At 36.8% G+C, this 27,677-nt stretch overlaps 1 protein-coding gene across 1 annotated transcript; it reads right to left on the bottom strand.

Moving 5' to 3' along the window:
- Positions 1-705: 705 nt before the first annotated feature.
- CEP78 (centrosomal protein 78) lies at positions 706-25,614 on the bottom strand. Its single transcript, XM_090275872.1, is given in 17 exon segments — positions 706-952; positions 955-1,333; positions 1,872-1,919; positions 2,232-2,403; positions 3,175-3,341; positions 4,296-4,373; positions 10,221-10,349; positions 11,080-11,125; positions 12,334-12,469; positions 13,426-13,537; positions 13,824-13,888; positions 15,156-15,269; positions 17,861-18,035; positions 19,654-19,757; positions 20,799-20,871; positions 20,966-21,138; positions 25,081-25,614. Coding segments are annotated over 17 exon segments (2,406 nt in total). The 5' UTR covers positions 25,334-25,614; the 3' UTR covers positions 706-770.
- Between the last annotated feature and the right edge of the window lie 2,063 nt (positions 25,615-27,677).

Here is a 27,677-nt window from a genome sequence, read left to right as displayed (position 1 = left end):
TCAGAGACATGTGTTCACATACTTTTATATATTCTGCCTTTAAAAAAATCCTACCCAGCTGGGGGAAGGGACAGGCATATAGGCCCACTCTTCTGTACTTCTAGTGCTCACTGGCTTTTCTCTCATTGTCATCCCTAAGCCCTTCCTCTCTTAACAGGATAACAAAGTGATTACGAGGATGGGTACTGATTCAAATCCCAGCTCTACCACATATTGTGGTTGAGCAATTTCGGGCAATGCATATAACCTGTGTCCTCAGCCACCTCATCTATACAATGGGCAAAATACTCATTCCCTACCACAGCACTGCCGTAATCCATAAACCTGGTTGAGTACATGGTAAATGCATGCTGCTCTGGATATTAGGATACATCAATGGCTTTTGGCCATGAAATTTATAATACTTCCACATTTAACCAAATGATAAAACTATTCCACTTACTCACTCCCATCTCTTTCCAGTCCCCTTATCCTGCTTTGTTAATTTTTTTCCTCACTCCATAGAATATTAGTTCTATAAGGGTAAAGGCTTTGCTTTGTTAATTGCTAAGAATAGTAATACCCAGAATGGTATTACACAGTAAATACTTGAGTTAACGGTGCAAAGTATCAAAAGTAAACACCAGAAGTTTCATTATAATGAAAAGAATAGATAAATCTTTTTCTAATGACTTCCAGTCCTATATTTAAAAACACCATATGCCATAATGAAAACATAAAAAATTTTAATAAAATTTTAAGGCAAAAACATAATTTCAAAAGATTTAGACTTATGTCAGGCGTGATAGAGTATGAATGCTTTCTTGAAATTCAAAATCAGATTCAAGAGTATCACTTTCAGAATGTTCTAACACATTAAATTTACTTTTATTTGTCTTAGCTGAAGCAGTCACTATTTTACTTTCTTTCTTGACAGAAATGTGTTTTTTCAAAGACTCACTTTTAATTGGTCATTAACCAAAGAGCTATTCTGCCCTATTCCTTTGCTTTTCTGGTTCACAGGTGAGTCAGAGCAGGAATGCAGGTCCTTTCCGGGTTGTTTCTTAGCAGAGTGTTTCTTGGTATAGTCACCTGTTTTGGTCATTTTCTCTGAAGAAGATCTGCTATTTCTAGACAACTCATCTTCTTTTCTTTGACTTCCAGGTCCAGAAATGACATCTGCTGAAGGAGAACATGTTCTAGCAATGAACTCTTCAAAAGACTCCTGCCACTGCTCAGTCACTTGTACTCCCAAGTTGTCTTTGGACGTTTCTAAGGCCTCCTGAGTAGAATCTGGAATGTGCAAGGAATCGAGAGCCAAAGGAATTCTAGCATCACCTGTAATTTTCTGAAACTAGAAGGGAAAAAAAATAGAAGACAAATATTCAGTAATGAACAAAGCCAACCATTAAAAAACAGTCCTAAACTTCAATGTCCCTCTGATCTTATTATTAAGGTAGTTAACTGATCCAAGATTTTAGAGCCAGTTTGGTTTTTTTTTCTAATTATATGTTGCCAAGTGATTCCCAACTTAACTTTGCTATATCCAAGGCTATGTCCACTTTCTGTGTGTGGGGATAATTACCTATTTCCCTTCCCTTCATTAGAAATAATAAAACCTTATTCCCTAAGAAAGTTGATCTCTTTTCTATTCTCCAGCCACATGTAAGCAGTATCCAATCTGGGATGAGCTGGTGTTCTCAAGTTGTCGGTTCCCACAACCAGTCTCACACTGGCTGAGACGGGAGATGGTGACCCAAGCAAGGCTCGAGGAAAAGCAGACCGGTTTCCCCCTTGCATTCCCATAACTGAGTGATTAACTAAAATATGCTGCCTACTAGTTATTTCTGGATCACTTATTTTTAAGTAATTATCTGTATCAGTACTTGTACCTTCATTAGTGTTCCTTCATTGTAAGCTGACTGCATACAAATAGAAACCTAGATGAAATATGAATAGAATAGACATTTACACAACTTAAAATTTGGAATATTTTCTCTAATGCTTCATTTCTTTCACTGAGGATAGTTTGCTCTAAGTCATAAATTTTCAAAGGAACTTCCAGTTTCCTTATATATAACAATATGGTATCATGAAATGGGCACAAATTTACTAATCTCAGAGTTAGAAAGGACCCCAAAGAAGCTTCCAAGTATGTGAACTAAGACAGATTGTTATTATTTCCTCTGAGTCAGTGACTCTCTTTCTGCTAATCACTCTTACAACCATTAAGTTTTATTCTGTCCACTTACTTGGATATTTTGCATTTGTCCTAGGGCATTCTGCTTTGATTCTGGTTTTTCTTCTTCAAGTGCCTTCTTTTCTTCTTTAGGTGGACTAGTAAGAGTAGAATTCAGCTGGGGATGACCTAGTAAGTGAAAATCTGACGAATCTATACCAGCCATTGTGGCAAGCTGCCCAAGCCTGGACAAGAGGAGGAAAAAGCAATGGTTACTATAGTCACATAAAAGCAGCTCAGATTTCCCCATACCTATAACTATGAAATACTTCTATAATCTTAAAAGTCAATATCCTACTCCAGGTTACAAGCCTCTATCTTTTCCAAATTCTCAGACTTCTCCATATTCATGCTCTGGGACCACACAGATCAACCAATTCTTTCAGCACCTTTCTCCTCCAAAGTGTTAACTACCATTTGATTTTAATTCCTTACCTATTACTATCCCATTTTAAGCACCACTTCACTAGCAGATTCAACATGGACCACGCACCTGGTCCCTCACCTCTCTCCCCATACTTCTTTACCACCATTCTTTCCTACAGTTTTCAAGAATGCATGTGTTCCCTCCTTCCCAACACCAACACCGACCTATTCACCTACAAAACATCACGCCATCAATTATCAACATCCCGTTCTCTCTTTCAAACTGAATAAAAGGAAATTCCTATGCCTTCTGAAATATTTTCAATTAAAATTATCTTTAATTTTGTCTTTATGGAAAACTATACTTAATTATTCTATCAATAGGTCATTCTTATGTAATGTGTTCTCTAACAAAGCAGATTTATAATTTTGCATTTCTTTTCAAGTTTAATTACTCATTTTAAGAAATTTAGCACATTACAATTACATACTAAATATGACCATGAAAGTGATAAAAACTACTCAAGTTCCTTAGCAAACTACCATTATAGCTGTGAAGAGATGAATGGCATGGAAAGAAATGAACTAACCCAGCATCTTTAAGGAGATCCAAGAAAGCATGGAATTTCTGAAAAGAATTCTCAATGCTGCCCAAAACACCTTCATCGTCCAGGATCATGTTTGTCAACGACTGTGCGTGAAGGGCTTCAGACAAAGAGAAATTTATGTTTCTTAACTGGGCATTTTCATGTTCCAGCTATAAAAGAAGATAAAAAATGTCTGACATGATTTTCTCAATCAAAAAAAAGTAACAAAACTAAAATAAAATATTTAAAAATGCAATTAATTTGTAATTAATCTAACTCTTCACCAGTAAAGACAGTAAAAACCCAGAGCCACCTAACAAAGTTTCTTATATAACACTTAGGTGGTATATCAATAAAACAGCTGTTATTTTATTAATGATCTTTCAAAAGACCACATTTCCAGCTGGTTAAATTCACAATCGATCCTCATATACATTAGAAAATTAGCTATTTAAGGGTTCCCTTAAATTACAAAATAAAATACAGAGTCAAATTTGAACAACACATAATTTTAATGAGAAAAATATTAATTGTATAAGTTTAAAAGTCCTAAGCCATACCGAATCTATTAACTATATAACTACAGATATCCTCCTTGGCATCTTAAAAATATTTACTCCCTTGTGTGACTCTCCCCTCGTCATCTGCTCATCTAAAACCACAGATAAGCACAATTCTAGTATTTCTCAGAAAGGCTATTTGTCCATGATACAACCTTTGTCTGATACAAGCAGGTACGCGGTATTTATTAAGTGTCCTCCAATCCAATGTATGCACTTTATGAGATTCCTCCCTATGCTCACCTTGTAATAATATATTTCTATAGACCTTTTCACAGCTTATGCCCTGCTTTCATGAAAGCACATTAGCCTAATTGTAATTCTCATAATATATATTTTTCCTTCATTGTATTCTTAGCAGTTTCCCAATTCACTGTCAGTAGATAGTCTTATTATGTCTTTTATGTTATTGTATATATAGTGTAAGCTTAGTAAGTGCTTGTTGCATCAAAACACACACAAAAGAAACCCTAAGACTTTTATATTTACAAACTGTGTGTATGACTTAAAATAAAATCAAAATAAAGCCAAAAAACTCTCAAAGTACAAAAAACACTAGTTTACCTCACTAACTCGTTTGTCAGTCTTGAGCCTTATTACTCTTTCCTCCTTTAACTGCTTTAGGCACTCTTCCAGTTTTCCCTAGTGTGAAGAAATAGAGTAAATATTATAAACTAGTCAAAGTATGATATCCGTAAGTCTTTCCAGCTACAGATCTCACCAAGGATTTGGAGGCAGAGGCACAAGTGAACTCAGAAATCAGGATTATAGCCCATTATTTGTAAAATCACACCATGATAGTTACATTAGTTACTGATATATATATCAAATTAGAATGTTAAAGATTTATTTAACTCCCACTCTTTCCAGCTCACCATAAAAGGTATATATGTTTATAACATAGTTAAATCAGAAATAAAAATTTTTTGTCAGTCCCTTTAATTAAGGAAGCCCTACTAACATGCTCACCACACCTGTATTATGTAACTGCAGATTCAAATAAATTTTTTAAAAAGTACACACCTTTAAAGAACCTTACTATATGCCCAGTGTAATTCTAGGAGGTTCCTTGACATTAAATAATCATAAAAACCCTACAAGGAAAAGACAGTTATTAACTCCATGTGACTTTACAGACAAAAAAACTAAGGCAGAGAGAAGAGTTGCCCACCCAAGGTCACATCATAAATCAAGTTTGAACTCAGGAAGATGTATGCCATTCCTCTTCACAGAAGTGGTAATTATGGACACTGGTAAACTCCCTTACCAATACTCCAAGGACTAAAACTCTTTGATCCTTGAAGTGGGGGACACTACTTGTGGTATACACAACTTTAAGAGAGCCCCTAAGATTCCTACTTGCTGAAGTGCACAAATCTCCTAGTTACTTAATTAAACACTAACCTAGGTGCTACAGTGAACGGATTTTGTAGGTGTAATTAACATTCCCCAAACCAGTTAATCTTGAAATAGGGAGATTATTCTGGGTGAACATGGCAGCCCACTAAAAGGGACCCAGCTCTTCCTGAAGAAGATCTGAAGTACAAAAGGGACAAGAGGAACATTCTCTGTTGCTGGCTTTGAAGAAGTAAAATGTTGTGGTGAAGGATACAGGAATGAGGTCTCTAGGAGTTAAGACTTTCCTCCAAATGTTAGCAAGCTTTCCTATCAAATGGGGAGGACTCTGTCTCACAACTGCAGAGAGTGAATTATGCCAATGGGCTGAATAAGCTCAGAAGTAGATTCTTTTCCAGAGCCTCCAGATGATAGAACAGCCTGGCATCCTGTTTCAGCTTTTTGAAACTTTGAGCAGAGAACCCAGTCATGCTGGATCTGGACGAATGACCCACAGAACTGTGAGATAATATATATGTGTTAGGTCACTAAGTTGTAGTAATAGAAAAATTAATATACTACTCAAACCACAGGTTCATGAACAAAATAAATGATCATTATTGTTGTAAGCCACTGTTTTGGGTGGTTTCTTATGCAGCAATAAATAAACAGAATACCTATATTTATTAAAATAGCAAGGTATATTTACATATTTTAAAGGCCTTTGAACAGTCACTTAAACAAGGAATTTCAACTTAGTTTAATTTACCCCTGGTGTGTGTGTGTTGAGGGAAAGAACTCTTATATGGCATCCCTGGGAGAGGAAAACTGATACTTTCTGGAGAGTAATTTTTAGTACACACCAACAATCCTATGTCCAGGAATTTACCCTAAGGAATTCATCAAAGATGTGGGCAAAGGTTTATCTACCAACATGATGTCATGATGTTTATAATTAAACCCTAGAAGTAGGTTAAAAACCTCTAAATTAGGATTGGTATAAACAAAAATAGCACACCCATATGAAGGAATTTTCTATGAAGCCACTAAAAAACAATGATAATCAGAAATCTGAACCAATGTTAATGAATGGGCTTCAGGAGTTCTATATTCTAAATATATCTGTGTTTTTCTTGGGAGACTTCCATAAGCTTAATCTGATTTTCTGATAAAGAAGAGTATTTAGTGACATGACGAAATATTTTTGATACCTTTTTAAGAGAAAAGGGCAGATTAGGTATGTTTAGAGGCAGAAATGGTTTTTATTTCCTTCAATAAGTTTTCATTGTTTTCAAAAATTTGCTCAGTGAACAGATATTTTTATACATAGAGCATGTTTAAAAAATAAACAATCTAATAACTTCAACTTTTTAAATGTTTCAATACCAGTTAAAGCTAACCAAGTTTTAAATGAGGGAAAAAACTGCAAAATTTCTCTATTATTTTTGCAATGTTTTCAATATTTAAAACTATTTCATAGAGATTCTTAAGAAAAAGAAAAAGCAAAGCAAAAAACCCGATCACATGAAAGACATCAGAACGGTGGCTACTTTTGGAGGAAGAATATATTGACTGGAGAAGTTGAGCAAGGGAGCCTTTTCAAAAGCTGTAAATATTTTTATCTTGATGGGAATGATATGAGTATATACTTATGTAAAAATTCACTGTGCTTATGAATTATGATTTAAGCACTTTGCTGTGTACGTTATACCTCAATAAAAATATTTTACAAAAAACCGCAAACAAACAAACAAAGCCACCCACAATCAGAGATAGTAGACTAAAATGCAGTATTCCCTCACTTATCGCGGGTATTACGTTCTAGACACCCTCCCCTCCGTGATAGGTGAAAATCCACGAAGAACCTTACATTTATTTTAGTATTTATATATATTTTAAGGCTTTATAAACCCTTCCCACGCACTTATAAACTGTTCCCAGTCCTTTATTAACCTTTCCCACTCCCTTATTAACCTTTTCCACACTTTTATAAACACTATTTATGTTCTTAAAACATATTCTACACTCTTAAACCTACATAACTTTAACAACATGTGTATACAGTACTGCAAAATCCCACGATATAGTGAAAAATCCGTGATAAATAATTAAATATTTTTAAAAATCCCGCGATACAGCGGGGCTGCGATAAGTGAACTGCAATATAGAGGGACTACTGTACTCCATTCTTAACCAGTTCTAAAAAGCACATCTAAGTTCAATTACTTTAAAGTGTCTCCCTCTAGTGGAGGGAATTAGAACATAATGTTAAATTTTTATGAAAGTTTACCCTCCTCCTACAAAGTAATTCAATTTGTTTAAAAGAAAATATGGAACCAAAGTATCAGAAAGTAAATTGCTAGATGTCCTATTACTTTCTTCCTGTCACTTGCTTTCCTTCCTCCGTGCTATTGATTGGCTAGTTGATATTTTTCTGGAACAAAGCTCCCATCATACCGTTTATCAGGTTCTATGTTCAAGTTTTTTTCCATTTGACATTGAATCAATCATTTCTCATATAATCAGGGTATTCATAACCTTGATGTTTTTAGTGGAACACAAAATATTACATTGAGAGGGTTTATCGGCACATGTTAATCATTCTTTTATGGTTAAACACTTAATTCTTCACTATTTTCCAATATTATAAGACAAAATAATTATTTTTATGCATGAAGGCTTTTTTCATATTTAGCATAATTTTAATGAAATAAATCAATAAAAATGAGTGTGAGATTGAAGCAATTTAAGGCTCTGTGGTACCTATCTGCAAACTGTTTTCCAAAAGGTTTCTAAGATTTTATACTGCTAATAACAATGCATCACTTGGTATATAACTTCTATTATAACTGTTTGCTCACTTCTTCACTTAAAGTGTAAGATATTTAAGGGAAGGAAGCATATTTTAAGCATTTATCCACAGCACCTGTGCCTAGCATGAAGCAGACAAGCAATAAATAATTGCTAAATAAGGAAAAGCTCTGCCATACAAGATTTATGTGTGTGGAAGACAACGTGTGTTTTTCTCTGTCTAGATAGGTGAAAAGTTTCTGTCTTCCATCAATGTGCACTTCTTTGCTTATAATTGGTAAATTTATCTTTTAGATTATATTCAAAAAATTCAGATTCTCTGGGCAAAATCTTGCCGTAATCCTTAGCTATTTAACCTTGGACAAGTTCAACAACTCTTGGCCTCAATTTAATCATCTATAAGATGGAGGTAAGTTCCCACATCATAGGGTTCCTATGAGAATTACATGAGTTAATACAGATGTAAAACCTAGAAGAATGCTTTGGTACATAGAATATGTTCAATTAATGCTAAATGATGAATGTGTAAATGCAAACAGTAGCAAAGGGCTTAAAATAAAGCAGTTGTCCTTTGAACAGCTAGGGTTTGAACTGTGTGGGCCCAGCTATCGTGATTTTCAAAGGACAGGCACAGTTCAAACCCGGGTTGTTCAAGGGTCAACTGGTGATTGGGAATCCGTGTGACTTTGTGAGAGGGCTGACTTAAGTTATACTCAAATATTTGACTGTGCAAGTGGTAGGCACCCCCAACCTCCATGTTGTTCAAGGGTCAACTACAGTCTCACCCCACTCACACATCCAGTTCTCTAGAGGCAACTGTTTCTTTAAGCAGATTTTTAACTATAATATATATGAATACTGAAGAGTGCAGAGAACAAAACTGTCAGTGTGACAAATAAAGAAAATACTTTTATAAATATCATTCAAGTCTGTAAGTAAAACTTGTCAGCCCCTCAAAAATTCCTCACATTCTTTCTCTATTATAAGCCCTTCTTCTGCTCCGAGTTAAATAGTAACTTTTTCCCAACAGTCATTTCCATTACATGCATATGTACCCAACAATATAGTTTAGTTTTACCGACTTCTAACTTTATGAAGAGAAGCATAGTGTATGCAGTCTTCTGGATCTTATTTAATTCATTCAACATTGTTTTTAAAAATTCATCCACACCGTTGCCTCTAGCTCTAGTTCATTCAATTTTATTGCTTTGTAGTTTTTCCACTGTATAAATATACATAATTTACTTAATTTTTAACTCTTAATGGATATCTGGGAGTTGGAAGGGTCCTCATGCATCTTAAATCAGCTATTTCCTAGTTACAGTTTCTAGCCTTGTTGGTCTTCCCTAATGCCTGTAATAGCTTTTCTAAATACAATTTTCTGGTCACCTGGTGAAGAAAATTAATACAACCCATCTAAAATGACAATGAATGGGGATTAGACATCTAGGGTCTTGCCTTTACTCTGCGACTTGGAATAAACCATTTAAGGACTATATTTGTAAGTGTTCATTTACAAGATAAAAGGAATAATTTTACATGCTCAGAAGATTCCTGCCACTCCATAATTTTCTAAGTAGTTATCTTAAAACTTTATATTATCACCATTAGTTTTAACTTAAAAAACAAAAATCTAGCTTTTATTTTGAAAATCAAATAGTAATTTCCATAGCCCTGATGGTAAAACTAGTTTTAAATCTGTCAAGTTTTATACTAAAATCATATTAAATAATTTTTAAAAATTAAATGTGGAGATTGTAGCACAAAAAGACAAGATCCCTTCAAATGATGTTTCTCTTATTTATGACCAGTTATCAACTCTGCATTAAAGTTGTATTAAAATACAGTATTTTTGAGGTGCAAACATTTGTCATAAAAATCAAATATTCTTTTCTATCCATACAGACCTATGAAATGATATTAGATGTCAGGTTTATCAGTCAATATAACATAGGTCTTTTTATTTTAGGAAAGGAAAATATCAACATCAAAACTTTTTTCCAATTTTTACTAGAAATGAAATTCTCTTATAGAAAGAGTTCAGCTAGAACAGTCCATTTCCTGAACACTGAATCAGCTGGCTACATTCATTCAGAACTCAATTTCTTGGAGTTTATCTTATGATCATTAAGGTTTTCCCTAAAACTAGTATATTCTATGGTTCTAAGTAAAGAAAAATAAATGATTAATAGCATGTTTTGATTTGTATTTCTTAGAGTGCAAATGTCCACCTTTCACCTTGGTCTAAGCAAGGAACCATTCAAAGGGAGATGACAGGAGGGGAACAGAAATCATGCAAACTGTCCTAATCTCCTCTCTATCTTGAAAGTGGTAATTTTGTACCTGTAATGCTTCTTGTTTTAGAATGGTTTTCTCAGGCTCTTCGTGAACACATTCTGAAGAATCATCAACCTCTTCGATTTCTGAGGAGGAAGGACTCTCCACTGTCACAGTCACAGGAAAATCTAATTGCTTGAAGAAATAAGTCAAGAAGTATAAGAAATAACATAAACCAGCTACCAAATATTAAAGGACCGTTTAAAAAAGTGATCTGACCATGGCTGAGTGATCAGCTGGTTAAAGCATCATCCCAACACATCAAGGCTGCAGGTTTGATCCTCAGTCAGGGCACATACAAGAATCAGCCAATGGGTGCAGGGGATAGGTGGACCAGCAAAGTGATGTTTATTTCTCTCTCTCTCTCTCTTGCCTTTTCTCCCTCCCTTTCTTTCTCTCTGAAGTCAGTAAATAAATATTTTTTTAAAATGATCTGAACTATCAAGTTATTATTTATAAATGTTTTTCATTGCTCCTTGGTCTAAACTAAGCAATGACAAAGTAAAATGACCAGAACTTATTTTTGCTGTGTTACTATACAGATTCTGTTGTACATGGTTAGGATTAATATTTAGAATCATCCATATTATTTTATTAAATATTTTTCACATAAGCCACAGAGGGGGCAAGAGTAAACATTTTTTCTCAGGTCAATTTTTTACTGCAGATGAGAAATTTATTCTTCACCATTAGAAATGTATTGTCCACCAAAGTCGGAAGGAAAATGTCATTTTAGAAGGAAAATCCATCAGGAGGGGACTGATAAATAAGAATTAGAATAATTAGAAACCCAAACACCACAATTTTAAAAAGCAGAGAATGACCTTCCACCTTTCCCACTTCAGTCCCCTATATAACTACATACCTGCAACTGATTATATACATCATGAGTTTTGATCAATGGGAAACCCCTAAAGAGATAACAACAAATTAAATTATATTTTAATGTAAATACATCATCGATTAACCCCAGTTAATAAAACTTGCCGGGATTATATACAATATCCACATAAAATTTTGTATAAAAATAAATAAGCTCAAAATGAGGTCCTGGAGGCTCTGCCATGAAGAAAATTGAACAGAATTTAGCAGATTGGCTTTGTGATAACTCTGAACTGCTGAGATGCACCTTCAGTTCCTATGTTCAGGATGACTGAACTTTCCAGTCTTACTTCTTTAACTGGTAATGTTAATGATTCTCTAATTTACTACTCCTTATTACCAGAATGGACTTGATCTACTAGGTGTCTCAAGAAGATGTAAAACCACTAAGTTATAAAACTAATGTGCAAAGACTGGGACTTCAGAACTATAGTTTATACAATAATAATTCACATTACCATTTGCAAAATGGTATAATCAGTGGTCCAATGGAGACTACAATGTTATGAATGATCATTATGCATGACCAATTTAATGTGAGCAATTTAATATTTTACATAGTACCTCCTACAGGTCCTGTTTAAAATCAATGCTCCCTTGTTTTCCTAAGCAATTGTCAATTTCCAATTTCATGAATACCACCAAGTCATCTGAAAATAATTTCTAGTAATCTAATTAACTGGCAAGCCTAAAATTATAGTTTAACAATTTTAGAAGACTTTTATACTTTTAGGACAAAAGTTACTATAAACAGCTATCCCCTGGGTAAACAATCAGCTAAAACCAGTTAAATCCACTGTGATTCACTAAAACAAATTATGCCAGTTGACTGAGTTAGAGTAAGTCTAATTCATACTTGTTATCCACTCTGCACTAAACTATTTCCATGCTTAAAAAGTCTTTTTCACATTATTACATTTCCAAAGTCCTACTTCTGTGCTGCAGGGTTTGCTCAAATATACCAACCTTTAATGAAACCTTTCTCACTTGCACGGTTAAGAGATAATTTTAGTGTTTTCTTGACTTGCACCAGGTTACATCTGTTTTGACACTCAAGAAATAACTTTAAACTCCCAATTATAATTACCTTTAGTTTTTCTTCCTTAAAGGTACATTAGGCAGAAATCATCGTGTGAGTTGTCTTTATCCACTATAGAAACAGCCAGACCTCCCACATAGCAGAAGCATCAAAGTAAAAAATTCTGAATGACTAAAGATAGGGAACAAAATGCTCTACCTGTTCCTTTTTGCACGTTCTGCAGTACGCCATGGCAGGAAACCAGATACACCTGGTGGCAGAGGTTCAGGAGCATAATATTCTTTACTAAGGCAGTGTTTTCTTCCATTATTTACAGGTTTCTTTGTAGCCAATCCTATGTTTGAAAAAGCATTAAAAGATTCAAGATGCACTCAAGGACTACAGAGCAATTATCATATGTGCACACTTCTCAAACAATACAAACGGCATTAAAAAATGATGCCAAGGCCATTAAAGACAGAGTCATTTTGTTCTAGTAATAAAAGTTAAGGTGTTTTTAGAAACAATACAAAAATATCAGAACTGAATTATATCAAATTTATACACTCAAAAGAATGTGAAACTTATGACATTGTTAAAGGATTTCATAAGATTTTAAAAATTATGTTTGGACACAAAATTTTAGGCTTAATTTTAAAATTCAGCATTAAGTATTATTTGAAAAATTAAATATTAATTATAGCAAAAATATAAAAATGTTTTTCTACAACGTTCCATCTAGGGTCAATAAACAGTTTGCAGCATTCTTTTCTAAGGATTATATATACTCTAAGTTCTTTTTTAGTCATTGAAAGAAACAAGGTATAACCTCACTCAACAACTTTAAATAGGAATATCCAAGGAAGAAGAGAATAAGGGGTAAAACTAGAACCTGGAAGAAATTTTGTTTCTTGTAGCACAAAAGAATAATTAATTTTTAAAAATCATCACTCAAAAACATCAGTGCTAAAATTGCCATCAAAGTGCATCCAAAATTTCAACTGCAAAGTATAAGAGATAACCAGCAAGCAGGAAATACATTCAAAGTAACAAATTTTTTATGAGGCACAAACAGGAAAATTAGTTAATTTAAAAAAATGAACATTTTAGCATCTCTTTCTTAAATTATTTCTATAGTCCACAAATTCTCATAATCTGTATCAGAACAATTATAGTCATCCTAATATACATGTAGTTAATACTGGTTGTTACCATAAACATTGTATGATGAGAAGAGACTCCAATCTTAGCACACTAGAACACAAAGAATATACATTCTAGTAGCATTAAAAAGCCAAAATAGAAAGTTACCAATTCTAATAGTAGCTTTTCCTTTTCGACCACTTCCCAGAATTATAGTTCTCTTTTTCTGTTTAGCAGTTTTGAATGGTTCCTTCACTGATGGAGAAGTTATCCACTGATACTGGAAGAATAATAATAAATACTCCATTTCAGATAAAGGTTATTTATGAGGGTTTGATCTTAATTGGAAATTGTTAAGATATTTTAAGTTAACAAAAAGTTTGCAATCTGTATTTCTGAGACCCCAAATTAAAGATTCACACAATAATTCAAAAACAGAAAAGCCATTTCATTTGACTGGAAACTTAAGATGGCACACACTACCTTATAATTTTATTTCATTAGAAAAAGAAGAAAAACAATCAATAAAAGAGATATTTTTGCCTAAGAAGTAAACCATATTATACCTCTGACTTGGCACTCCTTCCATTCTGGAGAACTTTTTTGATAACTGCTTTCATCACAGAATGATCTAAAGTAAAATAAATTGAAATTATAGTAATTGTTCCCAATGAGTGGCTATTCCCATTTAAAAACAAAAGCCAACTAATTACTGTTTTTCCTATAAAATTAAGTAGAAAAACCCTCATAATGTAATTGTATACCTATGCCTTCGAGTATTCTTTTTTCTTCCTCAAAAACCTAACATAAAAGTATGTCATCTCCCATACTGCCCCCTGATGGCTACTATTTTGGCAGCAGCAAAGATCAAATCTAACCACTTCGGATACCTTTGGACAGAAGGCAGAGTCTAGGTACTGTCCAGACACTTAGATACCTAAAGGGCATCTGAACATCAAACCAAAGTCCTGATATTCCTTCAGATCTGCTCTTCTCCTCGGCCCTCTTCTTCTCAGTAAGTGGTCATCATCCAGCTGCACACAACTATCTAGGATTTGTTTATTATTTCCTTGATAACCCACACCTGATTTATCTCCCAGTCTTGTGAGCCACACCAAAACACAACCTGATTTCAATGACTTTCCACCAGCTCCACTTTCCACCCTAAGATAAGCCATAACCATCTATTGTTTGGACCAGTGTGATAATCTTCTAACTGGTCTCCCTGTTCCTCTGCTTTATCCCCCCACAAGTCGAGTCTCTACACCAGGGTCAGCTTATTGAAACACTTTGCAGGTCATGCCTTTTTCCAGCTCAAAACACTTTTGCTCATTAACAACAATCCATGTCCTTACTCTGGCCTTCAAGATCTTCAAGACTGGCTCCCGGACCTCATACCATACCATGTTCTCCCTCACTCAGTGCTCTGGCCATGGTGGTCTCCTTGCTCTTCCTTACATACTCCATCCACCCTGCCACCTATGTGCCCATGTACTCATTGCACTCTGTCTGGAATGCACCTGCCCAGATCTTCCATGGTGTGTCCCTTCTCATCACTCAGGTCTCCTCCACTCAAATGTCACTCCTCCAGTAGAGCTGTCCCAACAGACCTTTCTCCTATGTGGCCCCCTCAGTCTCCTTACCTGAAGGTATTTTGCACTTATTATTCTATAAAATTATACTACTTATCTGTTAACTCATTTATACCTGAACTCCTCCACTAGAATATAAGTCCCATGAGGTTACCTTTTGTATTAAAAAAGTGTAAGATTAATACTTTGTATTATAAAAGTGTAAGATTAGGAAAGTAAACACATTAGGTTTTAAGAATTGTCAATACATGAATAAAGTTTTTGCTTTGTTATTTATCAATTAAAAAAAAAAATATGGAGACATACCAACAAGAGGATTTTTTCTTATATCCAGAATGACCAGAGTTCCATTGGTTTCAAGGGCCTTTAGTAAAGTTTTTGCTCCTTCATTGGTGAGGCCACACTGTTGCAGGTCAAGTGCTATTGAGGAAAGACGAAAGGTCACTTACCAGGTTCTATACAGGTTTAACATAGAGACAGTGCTCACTTATTCATGTGTGGAAAATTCCTACACAAGACATGGTAGGTTTTTAGTATTAGGTACTGAAAATTTTTTTTAAAGCATATGCACACATAATACACAATCCAATAAAGAAAAAACAACTATTCTTGGATGTGCCATAATTATCCTGACTTTAGTACTAATAAACCACCCAGCATATTTTATAATTACAGTTGAAGAATAACTATATAATCTGTGAGTCAAAAAAATCACAAAGAATTTCAGTTCATAATTAGCAGGGATGCTAGTGGCAGTATAGATCTCACAGGCAAAAACCGGGCAGGCTCAGTGACTGCACTGCATTCTTTTGATTGTGATCTTGAGCTACAATTTACTCTTGAAACTAATAAAAGGAGAAAAAAATGGAATGTATTAACTGTTAGTTTTAGAACAAAAAAGACAAAGTCTAAGGATGCAAATAATGACAAGTCCCAATAATGTGTGAATATATGCTAAAATATAGCTAAATATGCCTATCATGAAAGAATGATAATCAAAAACTCTCTCTTGGCAAAAGGTCAAAGAACAGAATGAATGACCATGAATACTAACAGTTCTGAGGTTGCACAGTCTACTCATTTAAACCAAAGGGATCATCATAAAAGCACTGCTATAAAAAGTATACATAAGAGGAACCTATCATGAGCCTTTTAAAAAAAGTGTCACGTACACCATTACATTAAAATAACTAGTCTTTCAAAACCTCATGACACACAGAAATAAGAGTCGGATATATGCACCTAACAGAATATGATATAACACTTACAAACTCTTAGCACAGAAGAATGGACACAGGATATAATTATCTAGCTAGCCTAATTGATAAAAAGTAGCCAGTAAATCTCATTAGTAAATCAAATGAATACAAATTAATACAATAAAAAGTGATTATTTTCCTAACAGATTAGGCCAAGATCACATAGTAAAAGCCTTTAAAATGTGCACACCCTTCTGATCCAGAAGAACTGTTTTTCTATGAATTTAACCAAAAACAATAATCAGAAATGTAGGCAAGGATATATATCAAAGTACTATTTATAACAGTGAAAAATTGGAAATAGCTTATATATCAAACAAAAATGAGTAAGCTAAGTGTACTATGGCATATTTATATAATGGAACTCTGAACAGTCACTAAAAATAATGTGGTAGATGGAAATTTACTGACTTGTTAAGATGTTCATACTCTACTAAATGAAAAATAATTGTAAAATTTGAAGTAATCCTACTTGCATTTTTAAAAAAGGATGGTGGTACTAATTTTTGTAGTTTTACCATTTTAAAAAGTGACACAAGCCAGTGTCTGTGAGGGAGCAGGCCTCACATAACTTGTTAGGGTACACTATACATAGACACAGCATTTCTGGCCAGCAATTTGGCAGCCTATACCCAAAGTCTTAAAAATACGTCACACTTAGATATCTATATACCAAGTGTTCACTACACATAGTTTCTGACAGGAAAAAGCACAAACTGTCTAAATCTAACTGTAAAGAATTGATGGAAACTATTGCACATCAATATCATGAAGTACTATATGATATGTCATTCAGTGTAAAAACCAGAGATATGAATAGTAAGTATACTATAATTCTACATTCATAATTTCTAAGCGTACAAGTATATTTACACAAAACATAGACTGAAAGTTCATATGCTAAAATTAACAATGATTATGTCTAGGTATTATTAAGATTAGGGGTAATTTTTTCTTGTTAGTATGTATTTTCTATAAAGAATATATGCAACTCTTCAAAAAAGTTTAAAAGCACAATAAAGGCTTTAGGAAAAAATGAGGAATGCAGACTGGTGCAGCCACTGCAGAAAACAGTATAAAGTTTCCTCAAAAAATTAAAACTGGAACTGTCTTTTGACCCAGCGATCCCACTTCGAGGAATATAGCCTAACAATCCCGAAACACCAATTCGAAAGAATATATGCATTCTTATGTTCACTGATGTACTATTTACAATAGCCAAGACATGGAAACAGCTCAGTGCCTACCAGTAGGTGAGTGGATAAACAAGCGTTGGTACATTTACACAATGGGATGCTACAGAGCCATAAAAAAGAAGGAACTTTTACCTCTTGTGACAGCATGGATGGACCTGGAGATTATTATGCTAAGTGAAATAAGTCAGTGAGAAAAAGACAACTACTGTATGATTTCATTTATATGTGGAATCTAATAACAAAATAAAAAAGACAAAACAGAAACAGAGGCATGGATACATGGAACAGACTGACAGCTGTCAGAGGGGAGAGGTTTGGGGAGGAACTGAATGAAAGAAGGTAAAGGAATTAGCTAAAGAACATACATGCATAACCCACAGACACAGACAACAGTGTGGTGATGGACACGGGGAAGGGGAGGCAGAGGCTGAGTGGAGGTGGGCAAGGGGAGGAAAAATGGGGACATCTGTAATAATGTCAACAATAAAGTAAAAAAGGCAACAGTACTGTGCCAAAAGCCAAGCGTTTTTAATATTAAAAGATTCAACATTTTTACCTCTAAGCCATAAATCCTCACTAAGAGATTCTGCAAAAGCACTTGCGCCGAAGTCACCAATGAGCGTGTTACAATTCAAAGTGATGCGCTTCAAGCCAGCCATACAGTCAAGATCAGGTCTCCTATAACGAAGACTCTCAGCCCAGGTTTCTTCATGTCTTCTCATGGTCTGATACTTCAAAGGTTGAATAAAATGAAATTAAGTAGCTTGAATAAGGGAGCAAGGTATGATATTGAGTATGGCTTACCCTGTTTGAGATTTACACACATACCAAGTAAACATGCCAGGGAAATCAACCAGAGAGGTTCAACACTCAGCTGCGGTTTACAAGTCCAGTGACCCTGATTCAAGCTTGCCAGTGATTAGTTAAGATTTCAGCTGCTGGATGACCTGTTGCTGGTTAATTATTTAAACTCTGAGAACTCAATTATATTCCATGAATTTTATTTTCCTTATCTGCCAAGTCAGATAAGAAATTGATTCTGAATTCTAGCATTCTGTGCTTTAGTGGTCTCCAAATACTTGACTGGATGTCCCATGTTTTTTAAACATTGTATCTTATTAATTAAAAAATTATATACATGAAAGTTTGTGCATATATTTTATACTACATATTTTTATATGATATAAACATAAACAGAGATTCTAATCTTTTCTTCTCCTAACCCAATGGATCTCACACACTACTTAGGGTATGCACATCAACTGTAGAGGCCTCGGATACACAAAGCCAGTCTGACATGCCTTAGAAAAAGATGGTTTGATTTTTAACCATATGAGTTGTCTCGAAGACAATATTAAGTTCTCTATATTCATAAAATAAATTTTAGCAAGAAGGAAAACTGACTTTAAAAGAAAAAAAAATCTTATTACGTTCTTGAACAAGACTCAGTTTCTATGACACTATATAAAAGGAGAATCATTAGTGTCATTTTTCTATTAACTTATTAAAGCAACAGTGGAAATAACAGCAAGCACTTAGATGGTGCTTATTATGTGCCAGGCACTATTTTATACAAAATTAGTACATCTAAGCCATATAATGAGGCACAGAAGTAATTGTCCATGGTCAAGAGCTATGAAATGGGAGAGCTGGAATTTAAACCTAGGCCATTTGGTTTCAGAATCCTTGTGCTTTACTATTTTCTATACCAGGGGTCAATGGAATTGCTCTGTACAGGCCCAAAGGTAGAGTTTTAGCTTTGTGGGCCACACAGCTTCTGCTGCAACTACTCGGCTAGTATAGGAAAAACAGGTGATGAGCTGAATTTGGCTCACCAGCCAGTCTCCTATCCCTGGCCTGTACCATCAACCTATTAAAAAAGACTTTATGTTAAATTATTAGTAAGTAATTTTAGGCCTAAATATAGTACTTATAACCATTTTAAAGTTGATAAAGCTTTATATTTAAAACTTATTTACAAAATGCCACGGTAGTGATTATTTGTTTAAAAATTAGAGCAGTTAACAAGCAATATTTGATTAAGTCATTTGAAGGTTGTAATAGCATAAATTTTCTTCATAGTATCACAATAAATGTTTTCAATAATTAAAAATACATGAAAACATTGTTTATAATGTTTTTACATTACATCTTGAATTTCTAAGATTAAGTGGACCAGTGTTACTAAATGGTCGAACCCCAAACTAAAAACTGGTCACATTCTTTCAACAAAATTAAAACTACAGTTACCACCTATATCAAAAGACAAAAATAAGTGCCATATTGCATCAAAATAATAATGTGCTTCAATCACATAATATTTTTGTGAAAGTTTAAACATAAAATCACCTTTAAGATCTTGGCCATGTGATCTGCTCCCTGCCATGTCAGATTACACCCCGCGAAGTTTACTGTCTTAAGAGTGACAGAGTTCTTTATACCTTGACAAACAACTAAAAGGAAAAAAACAAAAACAAAAAACCACACACACAATAAGATGAAGAGTCTATAGTCAATCTTGATTTACTCACTTTTCTTGAGTCTATTGGAGGTTTATAGCTGTAGTCTAAAAATCATTATCTAAACTCTTCACAGACAATGGATATGCATCAGAGCATTCTAAAATATGGCAGTGACAAAGTGTTATTCCAGTTTATAGCAACAGTTCAATTCCATTTAGATGCTAAAAACTTAACTCTGAATATTGTAAACTTTATTCCCACTCAGTAAAGTATTATCTACCTTTTGAGACACAGAAAAAACTAAAATCCAAGATTCTTCCTATTTTCATTTCCTATAACCTCATCTCGATTATCAATCAACGATTTAAATGTCAACTATAAACCCAGGATTTTATTAGGTGCTATACAATATACTAGAGCAATATAAGGTAAGATAGAGGACCTCCAATTCTGTTCCCTCAAATTGAAATTCAGGCTTCTTTATCCCTCCAGACCATTACTAGACATAGTGATCACACTAATTCTTCAGGACCCCAATCAACAGTCACCTTCTCTGTGATTATGTCCATGATATGCCCCCACTGACACTGAGTTTACTGGACTTTTATATACTCTCATAGTACTTAGCATATATTTCCTATTTTAGCACATACCACAGTGCATTATATTATGATTGAATATAGGTGTTTTAACTACTTAAAGATAATGCTGATTTTTTTCTCTTTACATTTTGCTATTTCCCTTCCTATAATACTTCTAAAAGATGAAAAAACACAAAAAAAACCAGAAAATACAGAATATTATATATTTGTGTGGCTTCTGGTTTAACACAACATTAAATAAAATCAGTTTAAAAAGTATTGAGCATGACGAACTTTCATGGCACAAGAGAGACTGGACAAAGGTCTGAGCAGGCACAGGAGATAATTCAGGTAGAGAAAGCACCAAGAAAAGGTCCAAATAGGAATTAACACCACTTGTAGGGAATCATGAGACCAGTCGGAAGAGAAGAGATGTAAGATTGAAACTCACTTTCTAAACCTCCATCTCCAATTGGACAATTTGCAAGAGACAGGTGCACCAAAGTAGCTGATTTATTCAATCCCTTTAATGGGGAGAAAAGGTTGAAAAATTTATTGGTTTACTTTCCCCAAAAAGTAACTAACAAATGTTCTCAGGACACAATGGAGAAGGCTTACCTTTGTTAAAAGAATTAAATCTCTCTCTCTCAGAACTAGTCCATTTAGCTCCAGGTTCTTTAGAGCATTTGATGCACTTAAACAAGATTTAAGAGATTTACAAAGCTGGAAGGTCACATCTTTGTTTCTTATTGCAGGAACTCGACTTCTGCAAACTTTATTTCTGTCAGAACCTAAAGCAAAAGTAATGCAAAGTTAGTGATTTCAACCACACGTTTTATCATTGTTAAAAAGCCTCTGCTCTGTGCTAAGGCATAGAAATGACTCCTACCCCTAAAGCCCTCTTTAAGGAGTGACACATATAAGCTCAAAACTTCAACCACATAAGATATAAAAACATAAACTATGTGAGTAAAAAAAAGTTCCTATGGAAGTAAAAAGCTATATATAAGTGAAGGCTTCAAGATAACCCTGAGGCTGAATCACCTACAAAGATGAGAATGATTACACCTTCGGAGTGGGAGGTGCATTACCTGCAGAGGCAGCACACCTGCAAAGACTACAGAGCTTGACACCTGCCAGGTACTGACAGTACTGCAGGTGGGGATGACTAAAGGCCAAAGGTACAAGCCGGGGAAGAGATAGAAATTAAACTAAACAAAACTGAGCACAAACTGGACTGACTTTTTGTGTTTTCTCTTTCCAGCTGGCGCCAAGCCATGGGCACGTCTTGGGACAACTGGCACAAGTGCCACAGGACTGGGGGCAAGGGAAAGCTCTAGCACAAGAAGCAAAAACGAGAGCTGGGGTGCCCTGTTGCCATCACTAACACTGGCCTCCACTGCATTCAGTCCACATGTGGAGAGGCAACAGGAAGTATCAAGGCTTGAGGCTGGGCGCAGAGTTTTATTCACACAAAACACGGATTATTGATGTTGTCTATAATGCATCCAACAATGAACTGATTTGTACCAAGATGCTCATGAAGAACTGCATAGTGCTCATTAACAACACACCGTAGCGACAGTGATATGAGTCCCACTAGGCATGGCCCCCTGGGACACAAGAAGGGGGCCAAGCTGACTCCCGAGAAGGAAGAGATTTTAAACAAAAAACCTCCCCTCCACACCCCCACTCTTATTAGGGTTTTCTGGACCCAAGGGTAGGTAGGACGACGACCATGTCCAGCTTGAAGCAGCTAGAGGAGCACAAGACCTTCGCCCATTGTCCTTTACAAGATTACAAAGGGTCCTAATATTTGAGAGGGGGGGGGATAGTTAATTTTTACGAACCAGGGGTATGGACTTGGGGGGAATTGCTGGGGGAGGGGGGTGCTGGGTGGAGGGGAGCAAGGGGGAGAAAATTGGAACTGTTGTAACAATATAATCAATAAAAAACATTAAAAAATAAAATTAAATTAAAAAATAAATAAACAAAAAACAATCGAAGAAAATTCATAAGATAAATGATGAAAGGAAAAAGAATGTCAAAATCAGCTGTCTTTTAGAGGAGCAGTTCCAGCAGGGCAAGCTTCTTGCACCCATCACCTCAAGACCAGGTCACTGTGGCCGTGCAGATGGCTCTGTGCTAGACCACAAGGGACAGGAATTCTACCTGAGGAAAATCAAGGTCTGGAAAGGCAAACAAATCCTCTTCCTGCCTATCTTAGCTCGTGTAATAAAGGTGTTTATTCTAAAAAATAAAAAAATAATAAATAAAAGAAAAAAAATAACATAAAAGAAAAATAGAGAGGTTGGCTGAAGCAAGCCTGGGAGAGAGCATGGGTTTAATCTCATGGGTGATGAGTATGAGGGCTACCAGTGGAACAGGTGACTTGACTGCAGGGTAGAAAAGGCACCCCACTACTGAAGGATAAATTAGATAAAGAAAAGGATGAGAAAAAAGTACCTACTTAAGATAGATTAGAAAAAGAACCCCTCCTCAGGGGCAACTAGCCCCTCAGGCTTGGCAGAGCACAGCTCAGATTTCAAGCTCTTGTGCAGAACCCAAGCTACGCACACAATCAACTTGCATTAATCCAGTGGGCGTGAGCCATTCTAAGCATTGTTTTAAGCACACCTTTTCATTTTAGAAGATAACTCAAGAAGAATAGGCAGATGAATTTAGAGAAGCTGAACTCAGGGGCAGCAAAATCAGCTAGAAGCTTCTGCAACAGCCCAGGCAAAACATAATTAAGCAAATCTAGGAGGTTAAAATCTACAACCTAAACCCACTGGATGCAAGTGATAAAGGAGGTTCAGTAAAGGAACTCTGAAGAGAATGGTCTCTGTAACACATTTTTCTTACATTCAATGTAAAATATTAGGCAGGATTAAATACAGTGTTCTTGACTCCAAGGTCCCTTCCAACTGTAATTTCTTTTGACTTTTAAGTGATTACATTGGTTAAGTAAAATCTTTAGAGGTACAGAACAGTTCCTACACCTGAATAAGATGCAGAGAACAACCTGATTTCTCTTCACCAGGGGATGAGTTAAGTTGTCCTCACAGAAGAGGTAACAGATGGCGTGAACCTCAGAGCCGAGGGAATGGCCAGGCACATGACAAGTGTTCAGGTTTTTCAAAAAATTAAATCAATAGTCCTTTCCTCTTCTAGATCTTCACACCCTCCCTCTCTGTTGGCTACTTTCTCAGTTTATAAACATATTCAAATGTGTCCATTTAAAAAACATTTTTCAGGCCTATACTTTTCAGGATTTTCTCTGTGGGTAACCTCAGTCTCTCCCAGGCCTTCAAACAGCTGTCTTCTCAAAGAGCCCAGATCTGTTCCTTGGGCCCAGACCTGTCTAGCAGAGACACGTTTGGATGCCTCATAGGTCCCTTTTAAAGCGTTCGAGATGAAGACCCTTTCCCCACCTCCAATCCCTTCCCTGGACTCTGCCTCTCACAGGCAGGTGCTGCTTTAAACTGTCACCCGAACTTGCTGCCCCTCCTCTTCTAACTGGTCACCAGGTCACATCCATTCTGCCTCTGATCTCTTCAATCCAGTCCTCCGTCTCTATACTTGACTTGGGCACTTAGATTACAATTCACCCTCCTCCCAATAAACTGCCTTCCACACGGAGGTCAGAGTGAGCTTCCCAAACAAAGTCCACCTCACCATTCTGGAGTGTTTCCCACCACCTTCAGGATAAACATCCAACCTTTTGACAGGACAAACAAGGCCCCTCTCTATGTGACCCCCCACCAGGTTTCTAGCCTCGATTCACTTCTTTCTCAAACCCAAAGTTCTAGTCCTGCACTTCGGTTTTGCCTTATATTCTTGTATTTCTCAAACTTTGACACAGCTGCTCCTTCCTGCCATCTGAGTAGCTTCTACACAGTCTTAGCAAGGATGGCCCCTCCAAAAAGCCATCTCTGAACCTTGCACTGCAATAGCTGCACTCTGCAGCGCGCCACAACTCACTTCTCCCGGAGTACTGACTATTGTTCGTGTTCACTGCAGCCTCCCACAGTAAAAAGAAAGCTCCTCTAGGGCAGGAGCCTTGTCTCCAGCAGTGTCTGGGGCTGACTGAGCTGGTTCAAGTGCCAGGATACTTTACATACACATAACTTGCTAATACTAAGAACCCATGGAAAAGAGTGGTTTTTCATGTCATTTTACAATGTAGTTCAAAAGTAACCTGCCCCGGTCACAGAGTGTAAACTCTGGAATTCAAACCCTAGGCTGCATTCACACTATGCTCTTTCCCCTGTATGATACTATGATTAAAACAACCCTCCCCAGCAGAGGGCCCTGTCTTAAAACGAAATGAAGCAAAAGGCTGGGATGTATCAATTTCCTAACGGCTTTGTTCCACACTGGGCAAAGTCATTCGATAAACTAGGTAACAATAACATCTGTCGAATACTAAATGATGTCCCAAACTGTGCTAAGTGCTCTTTACAAGCGTTAACTCGGCGAATCCTTGCCATCACCATACAGAGCAGGTCCTGTTAAACCCATATTACGGATAAGAAAAGAGACCTAGAGACCTTATAGGACTTGCCCAGGGTCACCGAGCTGGTAAGACTCCTAGGCCGCATGCCCCCTTCCCGGCACACGTACCTCGGCAGTGGGCACCGGGGTTCCAGCGCCCAGGCTCTACCTTGCACCGTTTAAAATCCTGCTCCCCTGAACCGACACTTGGACCACAGGAAGCGGGAACTACAAACCTGTTTCACCAAGCCACGGTTGGAAGAAGCTCTTGATAGAAATAAGGGGCAGATCTTTATTAATCTTGAGGGTGTTCAGGAGCGGCGTCCAGTCCACCAGGCGGAGGCGGTCGGCGTTGAAGTCCAGCACGCCCTCCCGAAGGCAAGCGCGCACGGCTGGCAGCGGCACCGAATCCTGCAGCGCGCACAGATACTCATAGTGCGAGAAGAAGTCGGCCGCGCTGTTGCGGCGCAGCTTCACCGAGTCGATCATAGCCAGAGCGCGGCCTTGAGGGACACCAGCGGTGGAGACGCCGCCCGCCCCCACCTGGGAGCCCCTGGTTGCCGCCCAGTTCCTCGGGCGCCCACAGCCCGAAGGCTGTGGCCCGGCAACGTGCAGGGGAGCAGCTGCTCGGCCAGAAGACGCAGAGCCCCTGGACCCAGAGAAGCCGCCCCTCAACGCCGCGCTCCCGCGCCTCCTCCCGCTCCGCTTCGCCGGCCGTTGGCGCCCGCCTCACAGCCCTCGGCAGCGCGGGGCTGCGATTCAAGCCGGCGCGTCGGTGCCCAAGGAGGCGGTGCGCTGAGACGTCAGCGCGCTGGCCTTGCGTCCGCACGCAGGCACGCCTCCCGTGGGGGCGGTGCTTGAGGTCGAGGGGTGGTACCTTCGTGGCGAGGGTGGTACGAAAGGTAAGTGGTTTAGGAATTCAAAATTGACCTGAATGAAAGTGAGATATCGCTGTGACAACACATTTTAAAAAGTAGTCTAAACTCCTCTTAAGTGTCTGTGCTTGCACTGCCCAGGAGAGGGAGTACAGTCAGTAAGGGTTGTAGGAACAACTGTAGTCCTGTAAGCCCTTCACGTCTGTGTTAATTTCTGCAAAGAACTCTTAATATCTGTACTTTCAACTTACCTCACATGGTTGTTAGAAAATTGTAAAGTATTCCATGAATTCAGGACATTACTGTGGTTATTACCAATCTCTTTGTTTTGTACTGATGATGATGATGGCCAGCTAACTCTGGTAACTAATACCTTCTGTCTCCTAGGCGTTATTTTAGGCACTGAGTCAGTATGAAACCATTAAATTTTCCTAACAGCTTCACAGAGAATTTACCGTTGCATATACATTTTACAAAAAAATACAGAAACTGAGGCACAGAAAGTTAAGTAACTTAGAGCTAAGTGGAAGAACTCAGAAAATTGGTATTAATTTAAACAAGAAAGCCATTAGACTGATGTGGTGCTAATGTTGTGGTGACTTAATAGGCAAAGCAAAATACAAGCCTGTAAACGCCTCAAGTTACGAAAATCGAAAAGCAAGGACAATCAATCACAAATAACCAACTAGGCTTTAATCTACAGTCAGTCAGTAATTTCCTTGCTTTGCTTTCTTCTTTTTCTTATAAAAGTCTTTCCCTGGCTCCTATTGGTCGAGCGCTCCTAGTCACTTCCAGTTTGGTGCTGGCCTATTTGAATCGATGTTTGCTCATATAAACTCTTAAAAATTTAAGTATGCTTAAGTTTATCTTTTAACATTAGCCTCAGAACCTTTATGTATTTGTGTCCAGTTTCTGGAATAGTGATAGTCACTAGTCAGGCCTTAGGCATTATGTTTACAGCATTACTCTTCCATTCATTGCGTTCTGGATACCCCCACCCACAACCAACATGTGTACACTCCACTAAAATACCCTAGATATGATCAGTAATGATTTTTACATGCAACATGTTCAAATTATAATATAGTCGTGCACTATATAACGTTTCAGTAAATGATAGACTGCATATACAATATCGGTATGCCATAGAGCCTAGGTGTGTCGTGGGCTATATGCATTTCTTAGAATGTATCGCTGTCATTACATGGTACATGACTGTATAGCAAACACTCCTCTGTCAGCTTAGGAAATGAAACGTTATCATTTCTGTTGAAGAGCCCTGTGTAACCACTCTCCTGACCACTCTTTAACTTACCCTGGTGACCTCTCTTCTGAACTTGGTATTTATCATTGCAATATGTCTTTGCATTGCTGCTACATTTGTAAGTATTTTTAAACAGCATATAACATTCTACTATGTTTTCTTCTGCTACTTGCTTTACTTGCTCGGTTCATCCATGCTGACATAAAAAGATCTAGTTTATATATTTCCCTTGCTGTATAGAATTCCTATGTAGCAAAATGCAATAATTTGTCTATTATCATGTTGATGAAAATTTAAATTGGTGCCAATTTTCAGGATGATTTCTTGGTTGCTACATCCATTTTTTAGTCCTCAGCATCACTTGGTATAGTTGTCCACCATTTTCTTAATGTTTCCTCTTTTCTGTTTTCCACAAAGCCACTTGATTCTATTCTCTGTCTCACTCTTGGGTGTCTCTTGCTTACTCATTTAAAATGTTGGTGTTTTTCAGGGTCCCGTTCATAGTGTCCAACCCTCTGGCATTTCACAGTTTCTCTGGGTGATCTTATCTCCTACTCAGGCTTAACTGCCCACTCTAGGCTGACGACTTCTAACAAAGATATCTCTCTCCAAACATCAAACTCCCTGGGAAAAGCTGAAGACCTCTCCTTGCCCCCAATATTAGATTTGTACTCCTTAGCTCACCATATAGGCT

This window comes from Furipterus horrens, unplaced genomic scaffold (assembly GCF_987537825.1).
Source record: "Furipterus horrens unplaced genomic scaffold, mFurHor1.1.pri manual_scaffold_4, whole genome shotgun sequence".
Lineage (NCBI taxonomy): Eukaryota > Metazoa > Chordata > Mammalia > Chiroptera > Furipteridae > Furipterus > Furipterus horrens.
Note: the sequence above shows the minus strand (reverse complement) of the source record. Positions and strands in the feature narration are given on the sequence as shown.